The sequence below is a fragment of the Bos javanicus genome, chromosome 22 (genome assembly GCF_032452875.1).
Source record: "Bos javanicus breed banteng chromosome 22, ARS-OSU_banteng_1.0, whole genome shotgun sequence".
NCBI lineage: Eukaryota > Metazoa > Chordata > Mammalia > Artiodactyla > Bovidae > Bos > Bos javanicus.
Window position 1 is genome coordinate 22,035,204 of NC_083889.1, and position 18,429 is coordinate 22,053,632.

At 42.0% G+C, this 18,429-nt stretch overlaps 1 protein-coding gene and 1 long non-coding RNA gene across 3 annotated transcripts in view; one reads left to right on the top strand and one right to left on the bottom strand.

The window, feature by feature from the left end:
* Positions 1–137: 137 nt before the first annotated feature.
* Positions 138–9,051, bottom strand: LOC133235193 (histone-lysine N-methyltransferase SETMAR). The gene is made up of 2 exons (XM_061396369.1): positions 8,935–9,051; positions 138–2,324 (listed from the first exon to the last, which is right to left on the bottom strand). Exons 1-2 carry the CDS (start codon positions 9,049–9,051, stop codon positions 1,521–1,523), a joined length of 921 nt encoding a protein of 306 aa, XP_061252353.1. The 3' UTR covers positions 138–1,520.
* Positions 9,052–9,223: 172 nt separating this feature from the next.
* The window catches only part of LOC133235194 (uncharacterized), a 569,966-nt gene continuing 560,760 nt past the window's right edge, over positions 9,224–18,429 (top strand). For both annotated transcript variants that reach the window (XR_009732469.1, XR_009732470.1), the window contains exon 1: positions 9,224–9,309. This is a non-coding gene — a long non-coding RNA (uncharacterized LOC133235194). The remainder of the gene's footprint in view (positions 9,310–18,429) is intronic.

Genomic DNA, 18,429 nt, shown 5'->3' on the forward strand with positions numbered 1-18,429 from the left:
CACATGGAAGTCATTCTCATGGTTATAGTTTTCACTGTCGGTGGTGATCATTAGGGTTTTAGTAGGTGATAATCAATCATGTCTTTTTCCTTGATTTATTCAGCAACAAATGAGAAATAAAATGCAGGAGTCAGACAGAAATGAAAATATCAGCTTTATTGCTGATAAAATGGATTGTAAAGCAAGGCTTAAGTATATAGCTGTAAAGGCTTCCTTGGATCATTAATTAGGTTCGGTGCTAGTACTGGAAAATTCAAAATAACAGTGGCATCAATGATGGAAAGACTGTTTCGCACCTAAAAGTCCAGAGGGGTCAGATCAAGACTGGTACAGAGCGTTGCCCAATATACCATCCCCAGACTCCTTTCAGTGTTGCTGCTTTGCTGTGTGTGGTTTCCTTTTCATTTAGGGGACTAGGATGCACGCTCCAGCTCCAGTTATCATGTATACCTTACAGCCAAGAAGAAAAAAGAGGTAGGTAAGGGAAGGATGTCTCAATTTAAGGACACATTTTCCCTCATATTCCACTAACTGCAACATAGTCCCTTAGACACATCCAACTAGGAAAAATGAGTACAGTAACATATGAATGAGTTCTGTTCCAAGAGTTAATAAGTCCAATTTGTTCATTAAGTCCAACAAAGTTAGCCTAGGTACCCAACTAACACGGGCTTCCCGGGTGGTGGTAGTGATAAAGAATCCATCTGCCAATCCAAGAGACACAGGAGAGTCAGGTTCGATCCCTAGGTCAGGAAGATCCCCTGGAGGAGGAAAAGGCAACCCACTCCAGAATTCTTGCCTGGAAAATTCCATGGACAGAGGAAGGAGCCTGGTGGGCTATAGTCCATGGGGTCACAAAGAGTTGGACATAACTGAGCACACACCCAACTAAAACAATTGACTATAAAGTACTGTACTGTGGTAGGTTTATAATACTTTTCACACAAATACATAAAAAACAAACATACACACAAAATAAAACATTTTTAATCTTACAGTACAGTACCTTGAGAAGTACATTAGTGCAGTACAATAGCTGGCATACAGGGGCTGGCACTGAGTGCATAGGCCAGGAGAGTTACTGACTAAAGGAGGTGAGTGATGGTAGAGCTGAAACTTCATCAGCAATAGGAGATGGAGGGCAAGCTGCAACTTCACTCACACCTGACGTTGATGGAATGCATGTTTGCATCTTTGACAGTTTGGAACTTGAAGGTTTGCATGTAGAGTACTTATTATGTTCTCGATAGTCACATACCCAGCTAAAAACTGAGAATTCTGATAGGAAGGGAGAGAGTGTTGCTGGACAATCTGTAGTCTGTGCCACATTCCCAAATTCAACTTATGCAGCCAGGCAACCACTGGCCTCCCGTAGAGGAAGGGATGAGTGAGCTGCTTACTGGAGAGTAGGGACCAACCTCGAGGGTAAGTTGCTTATAAGAAGGGAACCCAGGAAGGGCTGAGTCAACAAGCTTGGTTCCTTCTCATTCTCTTCCACTGCGAGGCCAGACACATTTCTCCTATGCTCTTCCTTCCTCACTCGTGTCTGGCTTTTCTGTGGAGCAGTACAGGGAGCTGTCATAGGGCAGGAACGCAGCACATGATCTGGCACCACAATAACAAGGTTTCCTTAATTTCCCATTATCTAACCTTTCTTTGTCTTCACTATGCATTAGATTAAGAAATCTTCCTGAGTAGTCATAAGAGAGTTCTTCTTCTGGCAGAATGTCTCTGGCTGCAAAAAGTGCCAACTTTGGTACCATCGAGTCTATTCGGACAGGAATCATCAACAGGTTTGGCTCACAAGAATGGTTAAGGAATCTTCCAATATTTCCTATAGAGGCAGGATCCACAAATGTTTCCATTACCTGCCCATTATAGACATGCTCCCTGATGGCTATAATGTAATTCGAATCATGTATTGTTTGTAACTGAACTCTTCTCTGCACTTCAGAGATTCCTAACACCTCACCGGCATATTCACAGACAAACCGTCCTTTTGGTATGAAGTCCAGGGTACGAAGTCCCCAGCCTTTGTGATCCGTCTTGAACACCTGGAGGTGGAACTGCAGACCCCACTGGACCACTCTGTTCCTGCAGCGCTCGCTGCACTGGCACAGGACATTGCACTCGAAAACTGGCTCAGCGCACTTTGCTTCGGATCCTATATCTCTGAGGCATGAACGATCGTCATAGTTATTCTCATGACGGAGACAGGAACAAGTACCAGGGAGGCAGGGAGTTTTGAGACAAGCACATCCAGGAAAGGTTATTTGAGAGGGATCTGTATCTGCTCCAGGCCCAGCTACATGATCAGGAGTATACTGCAAAAAGCAGAAACACTGTAAGTCAGCATGGTACGTCATATATCTCATCTGTATTTCAAGCAGCTCTTGCTGAGACACTTCCCGATTCCAACAAACAGAACAAAAATGACAAAATATATTAAAATACTGTCTGAAAACATCTCCAATTAAAAAAAAAAACAAGGTTATTTCTTAGACTTAAAATTCGGTGGTTTCCTTTTAGGTATTGGAATAACACTAGGAAAAAATTATGTATTTTCCCTGGTGGCTCAGATGGTAAAGCGTCTGCCCGCAATGCAGGAGACCTGGGTTCAATCCCTGGGCCAGGAAGATCCCCTGGAGAAGGAAATGGCAACCCACTCCAGTACTCTTGCCTAGAAAATTCAATGGATGGAGGAGCCTGGTGGGCTACAGTCCATGGGGTTGCAAAGAGTCAGACATGACTGAATGACTTCACTTTCTTTCTTATCAGATATTGGAAATTTTGTAATCCATTTTGTTTCCCTCTTGGCTTTAAGTGTCAGGAAAATTGGTGCTGAATTTAGTTTTTGAAAACAGCTAAGTATTTTCTCTTTGGTTTTTGATCTCTTTTACATTTATCTGATAATATACATGTACATATATATTTTTATTGTGAGCTACCTGAGATCTTAAGGATAAGAAAGTCATAAATGATAAATCAATGACCTTTCGCAGAGTCTTACATTGATTTTTTGAAAGAATTTTTAAAATGTGAAGATTACTTAAACTCATATACTCTTTCATCTTTTTAAAAACACTGTTACCTTGTAGTTCTACTTGAGTCTTCACAATGTTCAAAGCAGAAATTTGGCAAAAAACTTGCAGACAGAATTTGAAAACTGGTTATACAATAGCAATAGATACTGAAATTTATTGTAGATATATTGTATACATATATACACAATAGAAATCTTGTTCATATTAAGTGTGAAAGGGATAAAACAAAAAAGTTTCTTGGTCTTTTAAATGTATCTGTCTTTTCAAAATGTCACATTTATAAGATGTTACGAAAAATAAGTCCTAACTTTAAAATTTCTGTGTGAAGCCTTACCTCCAATTATTTCCTCACTGGCAGAATGAAGCATGTTCTCAAACCCTGAAGATCAAAGTTTCTCTGGTAAGCCCAGCGTATTTCTTTATATATAGAGTAATTCATTGACTTATACTTGTTTTGTTTCAAAAAGGAACTTTTTAATGAGACTTAGAAAGAAGTAAGATAAACAAACAACAGATAAGGAAAGTAAGGTGAAGTGAAAAATAAGTCAAGCGAGCTTAGATACCTAAGTGTGCAGCAGAAGTAGACTGGACATCCAGCTGTGTGCCAGGATAGTCAAAGAGGGAAATGTGGTTAGATGTATGGCTTGTACTGTCCTAAGGAACAGTCTTACTGTTCAGAAGCATTGACTTTTCCCAGTATGGAGACGGGAGAGAAATGTCACCAATGAGTCTGTCAAATTGTTCTTTTCTAGGAAGCAGTTTCATGGACTGCTTTTCATCTCCTTCATTCTGACCCTCAGGAAAGGCTGTTGGCATGCTGCCACAGCCTGTCAGCAAGAGACCAGCTGAATAGCCTGTAGTAATTCAGGGATTGATTTTAGTGCATCCAGAGGAACATTTGAACAACCTAGCTTGCAGTCAGTTTTCTATTAATACTGTGTCAATACTTTCAGAAAAAGTATTGAACAGCATGTAGTTACACTCCCTGTGGAGGCCTCGGAGGAGCTATGCAGTTAGGTGCAGAATCCTATATTTTAAAAAACGCTGAGCTGGGGTGAAGGATTGACATCCTCCTGTGAAAGAATGCTGAGTGGGTGTACCTGCGGGGGAAGGCCAATACTGCTTAAAAAGTGATTTGTGGGTGGAGAGCGGAAATAGCTTCTCTTGTTTGTGTGGGTTCTTACAGCTTTAGCTTGGCAGAGGTGTCCTAAAAGGACAAAGGATGGCTTAGAAAAACATACCCTATCAATCAGATTCAGTGACTACTGTCTTATACAGAATCTACTTCCAGATTTTAAGAGTCAACTTTGAAATGGTTACTGAGGCATTTTAAGAAGTGCTTGTAAAATGAAGACTTTACTATCACTTTGTTAAACTGTTCATGAAGAATTCTTTTCAATTGATGAGTTTTTAAAGGTACATATGGGCTTCCCTGGTGTCTGAGACAGTAAAGAATCTGCCTGTAATGCAGGAGACCAGGGTTTCATCCCTGGGTCAGGAAAATCCCCTGGAGAAGGGAATGGCTACCCACTCCAGTATTTTTACCTGGAGAATCTCATGGACAGAGGAGCCATGGGGTCGCAAAGAGTCAGACACGACTGAGCAACTAACACTTTCACTTTTCATTAAAGGTGCATATAATTTTAATGTATTATAGAAATCACTAAACTCTAAGGTGATTTTCTTTTTTGACACAGATGTATGTGTTGTATGTGCTTAGTCCCTCAGTCATATCTGACTCTCTGTGACGCCATGGACTGTAGCCTGCCAGGCTCCTTGGTCCATGGGATTTCCCAGCCAAGAATACTGGAGTGGGTTGCCAGTCCTCTTCCATGGGATCGTCCTAACCCAGGGATCGAACCCATGTCTCCTGTAGCTGCTGCATTGCAAGCAGACTCTTTACCACTGAGCCACAGGGGAAACCCTCTTACAGGGGTTGCTAAACTATAGAGTATCTACCAGGCATTCCTAAGATCTAGCACAGACATTCGACCTACTGAGTGTGTGGCCCACCACAGGACATGGGAGCAGGGGTGTGAGGTGGGGAGGTGGTAGAAATATCTGATGATAGCTTGAGCGTTCTGGATCCAGAGATGCCTATAGTTACTGCTCTTGGACTTTGCTGTTATGTGGGGCAATTGCTTCCCTTTTTTGCCTGAGTCAGTTTGTATTGTATTTATGTTTCTTACAAACAAATGAGTCTTGACTAATACCCCAGGGTGAAAGCTGAGCATGGTTCCAGGAAATGGCTGGAAAATTTAGTTAAAGATATAAACGCTAATAAGCAATGAGGTCTCCAGCTGGGAAGTGAGATGACAGCAAAGCGGGCGGGAGGCCAGCCAGAAACTCTGTGACTGCTGCCTGGAACTCTGGGCAAGCAATAGAGAACTTCTTAATGCAGAACATGGAATGTCCCAGAGGAGACTCGCACAGGTCCAGGCTCGTATTAGCACCATGACTTACATAGCAAGTGACTTGCTAAACTTTAGGTTAGCAACTATAAATCAGGGATAATAGCTATATTCGAGGGGGGAAGGTTCTCAAGAAATTTAATTAACATAATATTGTACTCTGTGTCAGCCGCTTCATAAATAGTCACTTTCTTAAATTCTTCTAGATATTATTTCTAGATTTTTATATTTAAAACATCATATATTTCTGGCATATTACTTAAGCTCTCTAAACATTCCCTTCCTATCTTCTCTCTCTTACAGGTTGCTATGAAGGAAATAAATGTGAAAAACCACATAAAAAGCTTACTCCAGTGGCTGGCTCATAAGTGTTAAATATGAATTATACAGTAGCCATTTAGTAGTGGTGGGAAAAAAAACAAACAGGTTCTGCAGCTAAACCTCTAGGTTTAAACATACTCAAACCAAAATATGTGTGGGAAACCATATGATTATCTTCCTACCTCCATTACTTAGCCATCTGGAGCAGGGAATACCAAGAGCTGACCCAGTACAGACTGTCTTCATTCATCAGTAAATACTGCCTTATTGTCTACTCTATGCACATGTTCCACTGGGTCGCAAAAAAGTGGGACACCACTTAGCAACTTACCAACAAACAACATGCACGTGCTGGGGTTTAGAAAGAATCACTCAGAAAAACAGAAAAGAGGACATAGGATTTTTATCACTTCTTCAGTTGTCACAACATAAGTTTACTTTTTCCATGTATGTATCAAAGCACAAAATTGATCAGGTAAGAGTTGGAAATAAATACAAAATGATCAGTTCAAAATGCACTAGAAACCAGATCCTTGAAGAACTGGGTGGAGAATTCACGTTTTTTGACAGAAAACTTAACAGAAAATTTTTTATAAACACAGCCACCCAAGAAGCCAAAATGCAAAGAGAAGACTGTTAAAGAGTAAATATACCTCCTTGGCTATCCTCATATACAATTAATTTCTCCCTTCTCTGAACTATGTGTGCACTTATTAATAGCATGAACTTTGGAATCTTAAGTGGCCCAGACTGTCAGGCTCTCTGGTTGTACTAAGTGTGGAGGTCTGACCCTTCTAACAAGTATATGTATCTTAAGGAAAGGCATGGTCATGAGGTTTGGGGTATGGAATGGTGATAGGTGTTGGGTTCCTATCCATGGTACTAGGCACAGAGCAGGTGACTTAGGGAATGTTATTTGACTGCTTAATTTCAGCTCTTAATAATTTCTGATTGGAAAACTGATGTTTTTGAGTCACATTCCATACCACAGCCCCAGAAACTAAAACATGTCATTGCACAATATTCCAGGCTTAAACCCTAGGCCTCAATTCTGGATTTTAAGGGAGTGCTGTGAAAATCTTCATCCTTTTTTGGTTGTTTTGAAACACCAGCTACAAGAATCTTTGTACTTGGCCTCTAGCCCCGTGAGTTTGTTTTTGCTCCAAGCAGCTATTAGGAGACTGTGAGCCAGATCATTCTTGTCAAGGCCAAGTTGAGACCTTAAAAAGGATATCAGGCTGGTTTTAGAAACCTGAAAACACGGCTAGATCCAGCTCTTAGTTCAAGAAAATCAGTTTATTTTCTACTTCTGTTGCAACACCGATAGCATTATGATGTGCTTGTTTCCAGAGTATCTGAATGTTCTTTTTGCCTTTTCATATAGGACCCAAAAGCAAACTAGACACAAAGTTATTTTTACCTTGAATTCTCTGTGCCTTAATTCTTATGTGTACATATGCCTGTGAAGATAGGGTTTGGGGCAAGCAAACTGTTTTGAGCTTTTGTAAGACTGGTATTGTGCTTCATGAATATATGGGAGCAAACTAGTTGAAGGCACTTTTAGACTTGTCATTACATGTTTCACAAATGCTTTAACTTCTTGGTAAGGCTATAAGCTTCTTAAGGAAGGGAGCTTGTCTTCTATTTGTAACTCTTAGTGGTCCCAGAGCTGTGCGCACAGCCAGGAAGCTAGAACACCATGGAATTGAGTCTTAGTTTCCTGATTTTCATTTATGCCCACCAACTGTAGGTGTAAGGATCAATCACAGGGCTTCCTCCACCCCACCCCAGCCCCATATAGTGCTTTCTCTATGCTCTTGTAAGCGCAAGGGCAGGAACTGTATTGTTACCATTTTATCTTCTATGCCTAGTTTAACATGCCAGGCACATTATAGGCACTCAGTTATTTTTTGAAGAAAGAAAACATAAATCAGTGTTTTTGACCAGGAATTTAGCAATGTTTGGTCTTCAATAAGCTTTTCGGGATCAGTGTTTAATATGGTGCTAGTCAACTGTATTATTAACCACAAACTGCCTAAGGCAGTTTGAGGAAAAATAACCATTTCCAACATGAATATCCTGCTCTACTCTTTGAAAACCGCTATGAATCTTTATTGTCTTATTTGATTCTCAAAATAACCCTAGGAAGAGGACAGGCAGGGTTTGATATTGATTATGGGTTTGACAAGGGGAATAGAACTTTTATTTTCATTTTGGAGATGAAGAAACTCAGGCTCTGAGACATGGCTAAGATGATAAACCCTGAAGCTAGCTCTCCTATATTTCCATGTACAGGGCTGTTTCCACTCCAACATTCTGTTTTGTGGGGGTTTTTTTTTTTTTTTTGGTCATTCCTTGTTTCTTAAGCAACATGCAGGACAAGCTCAGAGAGTGAAAAGTTGGAGCAGAAAGGGCTTTGAGGTAATAATAGCAGTAAACATTTATTGAGTTCTTTCAGCAAACCAGGAACTGTATTTTACCTGTAATTCTCAAAGCAATCTGGAAAGAGGCACTATTATTTTAATAGCACATGAGAGGGCTCTGAAGGTTTAGCCGAGGCTATTTATATTTGCCAAAGCTCTCATAGCATGGAGGAAGCCTCAACTAAGTCTGACTCTAAAGGCTAAGTTTTTAATCATGACACTGGGATCTTAAAAACAAGACACCTGAGACCACAGAGGCCAGTGATTTGCTCCCTATCTTTCAGTGAGTTCTGGGGACAGAACTAGGACAAAAAGCCAGGTTCTGGTTTTCTCTTAAGGGAACGGCCATTCTTAGGGTAGAAAAGACCTTGTAAAGATCACCGTGAAGGGTTAACTGAAAAAAAAAAACCGGAAACCTGACAATTTAAGATCTATTTCCACGCGCAGATAGCTGTGAGATTGGGTTAAGAAAAAAAAAAAAAAGGTAGAAAAACCTGAACAACCCGAAGCAAGCATGAGCGTCAACCATCGAAAGACGACCACTATAGGGTAACTGCGAAACGAGCGCGACGACCACCTACCCTACTAACACGCTTCCTGGAAAGGCGCCAGCCCAGACCCCGACTCTGCGCACGCAGCGCGCGAGACCGCCTAGCCCCGCCCCACAGAAAACGATGCCGGCCACGCCCTCGGGGGCCGCGCGCGGCTCTCGGGCCAGCCGAGCCCCGCCCCTACCTGAAAGGGCTCAGGCTCCGCCCCTGGGGGCCAGGCGCTCACAGGCAGATTTTCAAGGCCACGCGCAACGTCCAGCTGGCCCTTCAAGGCCTCAGGCACCTCCTCACACGTTGCCATTGTGTCAGGGCCAGTTCTTCAGGGCCTTAGTGGCCGTTTTGCCCCGACACGGTGCTCCTACCACCTAGACCTCTTGAGCCTCGCAGAGGACGCTGGGAGTCTAGCCCTGGGGGCCCCACAGCCTCATGGGAGCGGTAGTTTTTATACCGAAGCTCACGAGTGGCTCCTCCCTCCACGCTCAGCCTTCCTTCACTTTATGGTCTGGCTCACTTTTTGCTTTGAGTCAGACGCACAGAAAGTAATACAAAACCTTCTAAGGTACGGACAGAGCTTTGGGGACGCAGTGAAGTCTTTGACGTTTTCCTGTGCGCCCAGGGAGGGCTTTCGCGCCGAGGTCGTTTGTCCGTGGCTGAGGGTTTCGAAGTTTTACCTGGCGCGGGGCGGGGAGGGGCGCGCCCTACGCTGAGGTGGGGAAGGCACCCCCTGGGTCTCTGCAAACCTGAAATTTGTGGAGCGGCTCCGGGGCGTGTGACGGGGATTGTGCTTGGAAGCCAGGTAGCCTGACCTGGCATCGGAAGTCTGTGTAGGGTCCGCGCGCTCCCTGACTGGAATCTCTGTTCCCTGTTGACGTCCCCTGCTCTGAGAAAACCAAGCCTGGTCCCGCAAAAGGATGCCGATAATATCAAAATTGCTGAATCCAAAGGAATACTTTGAACTTTCCCAAAGTGCGTCGACTCGACTGTTCTGCTGCTTCTATGTGAAACCCTCTCACAGATTGTGGGGGCCCCGTCCTGGGTGCCCTTGCCTTGCGCAGACCGTCTTTACTGTCCTGTCCTCGGGCGTGACTGAAATGGGGCCGTTGTCACAGGTTTCTCTTAGGCCCCCTTTCTCACCTTCTCTAGGATTCCTCAGTGATAGCATCTACTTTTTGGCTTCAGATACTCTTATAAAAGTATTAGGGTTTCAGCTCAGCTGAAGATGGATTCCAGTGGTGGATCACTTCAGTTCACTCGCTCAGTTCTATCTGACTCTTTGCTGCCTGCTGCAGTTCATGGGGTCGCAAAGTCGGACAGGACTGAGCAACTGAACTGGACTGCAGCACGCCAGACTTCCCTGTCCATCACCAATCTGGGAGTCTACTCAAACTCCTGTCCATCACATTGGTGATGCCATCCAACCATCTTATCCTCTGTCATTCCTTTCTCCTCCCGCCTTCAATCTTTCCCAGCATCAGGGTCTTTTCAAATGAGTCAGTTGTTCGGATCAGGTGGCCAAAGTATTGGAGTTTCAGCTTCAACATCAGTCCTTCCATGAATATTAAGGACTGATTTCCTTTAAGGTGGACTGGTTGGATCTCCTTGCTGTCCAAGGGACTCCCAAGAGTCGTCTTTTGAACCACAGTTCAAAAGCATCAATTCTTTGGCATTCAGCTTTCTTTCTAGTCCAACTCTCACACCCATACATGACTACTGGAAAAACCATAGGTTTGACTAGATGGACCTTTGTTGGCAAAGTAATCTCTCTGCTTTTTAATATGTTGTCTAGGTTGGTCATAGCTTTTCTTCCAAAGAGCAAGCATCCTTTGATTTCATGGCTGCAGTGATTTTGGAGCCAAAAAATAGAAAGTCTGTCACTGTTTCCACTGTTTCCCCATCTATTTGCCATGAAGTGATGGGACCAGATGCACGATCTTAGTTCTCTGAATGTTGAGTTTTAAGCCAACTTTTTCCTCTCCTCTTTCACTTTCATCAAGAGGCTCTTTAGTTCTTCTTCACTTTCCGCCATAAGGGTGGTGTCATCTGCATATCTGAGGTTACTGATATTTTTCCTGGCAATCTTGACGCTGGGCTGGATGAAGCACAAGCTGTAATCAAGATTGCCAGGAGAAATATCAGTAACCTCAGATACGCAGATGACACCACCCTTATGGCAGAAAGTGAAGAAAAACTAAAGAGCCTCTTGATGAAAGTGAGAGAAGAGAGTGAAAAAGTTGGCTTAAAACTTAACATTCAGAAAACTAAGATTGTGGCATCTGGTCGCATCACTTCATGGCAAATAGATGGGGAAACAGTGGAAACAGTGAGAGACTATTTTGCAGGGCTCCGAAATCACTGCAGATGATGATTGCAGCCATGAAATCAGAAGATGCTTGGTCCTTGAAAGAAAAGTTATAACCAGTCTGCTGCTGCTAAGTCACTTCAGTCATATCTGACTCTGTGTGACCCCATAGATGGCAGCCCACTAGGCTCCTCTGTCCCTGGAATTCTCCAGGCAAGAATACGGGAGTGGGTTGCCATTTCCTTCTCCAATGCATGAAAGTGAAAAGTGAAAGTGAAGTCACTCAGTCGTGTCCAACTCGTCTGGACCCCATGGACTGCAGCCTACCAGGCTCCTCGATCCATGGGATTTTCCAGGCAAGAGTACTGGAGTGGGTTGCCGTCTCCTTCTCCAATGACCAACCTAGACAGCATATTAAAAGGCAAAAACATTACTTTACCAACAAAGGTCCGTCTAGTCAAAGCTATGGTTTCTCCAGTAGTCATGTATGGATATAAGAGTTGGACTAGAAAGAAAGCTGAGTGCCAAAGAATTGATGCTTTTGAACTATGGTGTTGGAGAAGACTCTTGAGTGTCCTTTGGACTGCACTAAGATCCAACCAGTCCATTCTAAAGGAAATCAGTCCTGAATGTTCATTGGAAGGACTGATGCTGAAGCTGAAACTTCAGTACTTTGGCCACCTGATGCAAAGACCTGACTCATTTGAAAAGACCCTGATGCTGGGTAAGATTGAAGGCAGGAGAAGAAGGGGACAACAGAGGATGAGATGGTTGGATGGCATCACAGACTTAATGGACATGATTTTAAGTAAACTCCAGTGATGGACAGGGAGGCTTGGCGTGCTGCAGTACATGAGGTCGCAAAGAGTCAGACACAACTGAGTGGCTGAACTGAACTGAACTGATTCTGGGAAAGATTGAGGGTGGGAGGAGAAGGGGACTACAGAGGATGAGATAATTTGATGGCTTCACCGACACAGTGGACATGAGTTTGAGTAAACTCCAGGAATTGGTGATGGACAGGGAAGCAGGCATGCTGCAGTCCATTGGGTCACAAAGAGCTGGACATGACTGAGTGACTGAACTGAACTGAGCTGAAATATTCAGTCTGGCAGGACTGTCATAAAGCCACACATGTCAGGTTCACTCCGAAGGTCACAGCCTGCCGCCCCAGAGGCTTCAGATGTTCTTTGGGAACAGCGCATGCAGTTATCACACAATAGATGATTACACAGTAGGTTATAAATGCCTTAGTGTTCTTGTTTGTCTTCCCAGAGGATGATTCAAATGCAAGAGGAGATCCTTATTAATAGAAATTGGAATCATCCTGAATGAGGAGTCTTAAACGCCATTCGAAGTATAGGCTTGAACGTAGTTACCTAGTAAATATTTTATCAGACTTGGCTATGCACTTGCTCTTACCTAGGAAACAGTTGCTTAAGCAATGCAGTTGGTTAGAGTATAATTAAGGATGTAAGGAAGTTTTAGGTAAGTTGAACAACAAAAGAAAGATCACTTGTAGGTGGGAAATTTGGAGAAAGCTTCATGGAGAAGGGGTTTATTTGCCATAGGCCTTGAAGAATGAATAGGATTTATGAGATTAGGAAAGGGCATTGCGGGAGAAGAAACAGTAGGAGTAGAATAAAGAGAGAAATGTGTAGAGAAAAGGAAAATTTCATTTTAGATGATGGTGATCAGGTTCATTTCATTTTTCAGGAATTGTAAGCAATGAAGGAATTTGCACATATCCAAAGAACATGCTGTTCTTTCATTTTAAGAAACGTTGAACACTGATTACGTGCACAATGCTACCTACCAATTTGTGGAGTGTACCCACGAAAAAGATACGGTGCCCAAGTAGAGCTTCCACTCCAGCACAGGACTATATAACACCCAGAAATTTATAAGAACTCGAAGAATGTTTTGAAAAAGGAATTATAGAACAGTGAGAAGAACCACACTTGTATTTCTAGATTATTATGCTGTTTTCCTTTTTGAGTTTTTTGGGAATATTGTCTGCCTTTTGGAAAAATTGTTTTGAAAGATCCATTCTGGTTTTTTTTTTTTTATATCTAAAGTTGTCAGTGATGGTGCTTCCAGTAAGATATTTAGTTCATGTCATCCCTTCATTTGTTTTTGTCTTTCTGGCAAAGGATTCCCAAGTATTGTAGATAGTGAGATTAAAGTAATGAAAGGATGTTTACAGGCTGATATAACCAATCTTCAGAGTGCCAAGCAGTCATTCATCTTTTCCAGGTATAAAAACTTATTTTATTTTCTCTGGACACTTGACTAGGAGCCTGAATCTTCAAAATTTGTTCTGAAAACCATTATGGCTATTTGGTGAAAAAAAAATATATCTCTGGACAATAATGAGTTGCCCAACTGACTTATTAATAAGCCTTGGCCCTGAAAATTATCTTGATTATTCAAATTTCTTTTGGCCTTTTCACTGGCAGAAGAGAAAATAATCTGATGAGTAACAGAGAAAAATATTAAAGGAAAAGAAAATAAAGCAATAGTATAAACTGTAATATTTCATATGTTCAGTTATTTGTAGCTCGATTCTGAAGTTTGACCATAATGGCCTTTAATTGATGCTTTCCTTAGGCCTTTTCTTTTTGCCTCTCTTTAAATGAAGTTTTGCATGATTTTGCATTTAGAAGCCATTCTTTCATCAAAACCTAACTAGCATTATCTGAGCTTAATCAGAGATATATTTTATAGCCAATGATGGAAGGTCTACAGTTCAGTTCAGTTCAGTCGCTCAGTTGTGTCCAGCTCTTTGCGACCCCATGAATCGAAGCACGCCAGGCCTCCCTGTCCATCACCAACTCCCGGAGTTCACTCAGACTCACGTCCATCGAGTCAGGGATGCCATCCAGCCATCTCATCCTCTGTCGTCCCCTTCTCCTCCTGCCCCCAATCCCTCCCAGCATCAGAGTCTTTTCCAATGAGTCAACTCTTCGCATGAGGTGGCCAAAGTACTGGAGTTTCAGCTTTAGCATCCTTCCTTCCAAAGAAATCCCAGGGCTGATCTCCTTCAGAATGGACTGGTTGGATCTCCTTGCAGTCCAAGGAACTCTCAAGAGTCTTCTCCAACACCACAGTTCAAAAGCATCAATACTTCAGCACTCAACCTTCTTCACAGTCCAACTCTTACATCCATACATGACCACAGGAAAAACCATAGCCTTGACTAGACGGACCTTTGTTGGCAAAGTAATGTCAGCAGAAATTATATATTTATTGGTGTTAATGACTGCCTTAATAAAACAATTTTGAGCATCTTCGCTTTCTGATAACTATCACTACTAGATATTAAGTCAGTTTAGTTCAGTTCAGTTCAGTTCAGTCACTCAGTCGTGTCCAACTCTTTGCGACCCCGTGGACTGCAGCATACTAGGCTTCCTGTCTATTACCAACTCCCAGAGCTTGCTCAAACTCGTGTCCAGTGAGTCGGTGATGTCATCCAACCATCTCATCCTCTGTCCCCTTCTCTTCCTGCCTTCAGTCTTTCCCAGCATCAGGGTCTTTTCCAATGAGTCAGTTCTTTGCATCAGGGGGCCAAAGTATTAGAGTTTCAGCTTCAGCATCAGTCCTTCCAATGAATATTCAGGACTGATTTCCTTTAGAATGTACTGGTTGGATCTCTTTGTTGTCTCAAGAGTCTTCTCTAGCACCACAGTTTGAAAGCATCCACTCTTCAGCATTCAGCATTCTTTATAGGCCAGTTTTGTCATGAGATTGCAGCAATTCAGTCACACTTTCAGGCTCCACTTCTAATTCTAGTTCTTTTGCTGTTCCACTACCTGTGTAGCTTCTTTCTCTACTGAAGTTTTGAACTCCTCAAAGTCATTAGGGGAGTTGGAATCAACTTCTTCCAAACTTCTGTTAATGTTGATATTTTGCAGTTTTCCTATGAATAAGGAATATTGTTACTGACATCTGAAATGATGACTCCTTTATAGAAAATTTTCAGTTTATTTTGTCCATATCCATCAGAGGAATCGTTATCTATGACAGCTATGTTTTACACTATGTATTTCTTAGTATGACTTGAACATCAAAATTACTCCTTGATCTGTAGACTGCAGAATGGATATTGTGTTAGCAGGCAGGATAACAACATTAATCTTATTGTACATCTCCTTTAGAACTCTTGGGTGAGTAGACAGTAGGTGCACTGTCAGTGAATAGTAATATTTTAAAAGGAATTTTTTTTTCCCCTCTGAGCAGTAAGTCTCAACCATGGACTTAAAATACTCAGTAATCTTGGTATAAACAGATGTGCTGTCATCCAGACCTCGTTATTGCATTTGTACAGCACAGACAGAGTAGTTTTAGCATATTTCTAAAGAGCCTTATGATTTTCGGAATGGTAAATAAATACTGGCTTCAACTTTAAGTCACCAGCTGCTTGAGCCCCTGACAAGAGAGTCAGCCTATCTTTAGAAGGTTTGAAGCCCAGAATTGATTTCTCCTCCCTAGCTAGTGAAGTCTTAGATGACACCTTCTAAAGTAAGATTATTTTGTCTGCATTGAAAATCTGTTTTTTAGTGTAGCCACTTTCAGTAATTATCTTAGCTGGATCTTCTGGATAACTTGCTGCAACTTCTTCATCAGTACTTCCTTCACCTTGCATTTTTATGTTATAGAAATGGCTTCTTTCCTTACACCTTACCAAACTTTTCTTCTGTAGTTTCCTTACCTCTCTCACCCTTCATAAAACTGAAGAGATTAGGCTTTAACTTAACGGAAATGACTGGCTTGATCTATCCAGACCACTCAAACTTTTTCCAAATCATCAATAATGCTGTTTCACTTTCTTATCATTTGTGTGTTCACTAGAATAGCATTTTAAATTTCCTTCTAGAACTTTTTCTTTGCATTAACAACTTAGAAAATTGTTTGGTGCAAGAGGCCTAGCTTATGTCTTCTTTTTACATGCCTTCCTGACTAAGTTTAATCATTTCTAGCTTTTTTTTGTCTGTGTGATAGGAAATAATTTTACTATATTTTATAACTTTTTAAAAAATTTAAACTTTTTATTTTATATTGAGGTATAGCTGATTAACAATGTTGTGATAGTTTCAGGTACTCAGCAATGTGACCCAGACATACATATACATCAGATACCCCTAAGTATCATCTGAGATCAGAATTCTTCTTACAGATCATACTAAATTTCAGTTTCTTGTAATTCTTCATTCCTCAACTTTCTAGATCTGTAGCAGCATTTTCTCTCTGGTAGCTTCCCAGCTGCAATTCTGATATTTGGAAGGAGAAAGGAAGTGAAATCAAAGAATACCAAGACTAATGCAAAGAATTCTACTCAAGTACCCAAGACTAACTGGTTAAATTATCTCTGGAGAAATGTTGATTATTCACACTTATTTTTAGATATTTCAGTGAGAAACGGAGAAGGCAATGGCACCCCACTTCAGTACTCTTGCCTGGAAAATCCCATGGACGGAGGAGCCTGGTAGGCTGCAGTCCATGGGGTCATGAAGAGTTGGACACGACTGAGCGACTTCACTTTCACTTTTCACTTTCATGCATTGGAGAAGGAAATGGCAACCCACTCCAGTGTTCTTGCCTGGAGAATCCCAGGGGCAGGGGAGCCTGGTGGGCTGCCGTCTGTGGGGTCGCACAGAGTCGGACACGACTGAAGCGACTTAGCAGCAGCAGCAGCAGCAGTGAGAAAAAATTTGGTGTGAAAAGAATCCTACAGAGGAAAAAACCCTTTCCTTTCCGTTATCTCTATAAGTGTTACTGTGTCAAAGTCAGTGTTGTTGCTCTGAGGAGATGATCTTTAGATATAAATCGAGGATACTGTGGAGATTCTTTTCCTGTCCCTGCCCCCCACAGTCCAGAAAGATCTTCCCCAATGTCGCTGTAATGCCTGAAATCTCCGTTGTTAGAATTTCTCCTGTTTGTGATAAGCATTGTTTTCTCCCTGCAGTGATCTTTTAGAACGCCATTATTCCTAGGAGAGGAAAAAAAAAAAAAAGATAAACATGTATATATCTTATTATCTTGCTCTCCTTCAGGATAAGGAGATACCTTGGGAAACCTGAGAATTTAAAGGAATTGAAGAGGAAGAGGCAAAAGATGCCCCACAGAGCAAATGAACATTTACTGAGCACTTACTAGATTCTCTGCTGCTGCTGCTGCTAAGTTGCTTCAGTCATGTCCCACTCTGTGTGACCCCATGGACGGCAGCCCACCAGGCTCCTCCATCCCTGGGATTCTCCAGGCAAGAACACTGGGGTGGGTTGCCATTTCCTTCTCTAGTAGTGTCCAAAAGTTTCTATGATGATAAAAATGTTCTGTACTAGCCATAGGTGATTGTTGGTTACTGGGATATGCTTAGTGTGACTGTAGAACTAAATTTAAAATTTATTTAATTTTAATATATCTAAATTTGATTTAAATAGCCACATGTAGTTAGTGCCTACTATATTGGGCAGCATATTTCTAGGCTTTATACTTCATACTATATACATTTTTTGTCTATATACATTTCTACATATTATATACATTGTATATATACATTTCTTGTCCATGAAGTAGGCAATATTATCTCTATTAAAAAAGTTTTGGGAATTGAAGTTCAGATAAATTAAGTAAATTACCTGGTGTGTTGTAGTCCATGGGGTTACAAAGGGTCGGACATGACTGTGTGACTTTCACTTCACTTCCATATGTATGACAGGTAGAATGGAATTTGGGCCCAGGTCTGAAACTGCCTGTAAAGACAAAGTTTCTCACCATTTGTGTTAACGTATCTTAGCTATATTCAGAGACTGCCTTTCTTCCAGCTTGTTCAGTTGCTCAGTCACATATGACTCTTTGCAACCCCATGGACTGTAGCACACCAGGCTTCCCTGTCCTTCACCATATCCTGGAGTTTGCTCAGACTCATGTCCATTGAGTTGGTGATGCCGTCCAACCATCTCTTCTTTGTCATCTCCTCCTTCTGTCTTCAATCTTTCCCAGCATCAGGGAAATGAGTCGGCTCTTTGCATCAGGTGGCCAAAATATTGGAGCTTCAGCTTAAGCATCAGATCAGATCAGATCAGTCACTCAGTCGTGTCCGACTCTTTGCGAACCCATGAATCGCAGCACGCCAGGCTTCCCTGTCCATCACCAACTCCCGGAGTTCACTCAGACTCACGTCCATCGAGTCAGTGATGCCATCCAGCCATCTCATCCTCTGTCGTCCCCTTCTCCTCTTGCCCCCAATCCCTCCCAGCATCAGAGTCTTTTCCAATGAGTCAACTCTTCGCATGAGGTGGCCAAAGTACTGGAGTTTAGCATCATTCCTTCCAAAGAAATCCCAGGGCTGATCTCCTTCAGAATGGACTGGTTGGATCT

What these genes read in the sequence shown, in the direction of transcription:
- LOC133235193 (XM_061396369.1), bottom strand. Translation starts at nt 9,051, where the DNA reads ATGGCAACGTGTGAGGAGGTGCCTGAGGCCTTGAAGGGCCAGCTGGAC. An exon ending in CGGAGCCTGAGCCCTTTCAG is followed by an intron (nt 2,325 to 8,934) that starts GTAGGGGCGGGG and finishes TGCTTTTTGCAG; the next exon opens with TATACTCCTGATCATGTAGC.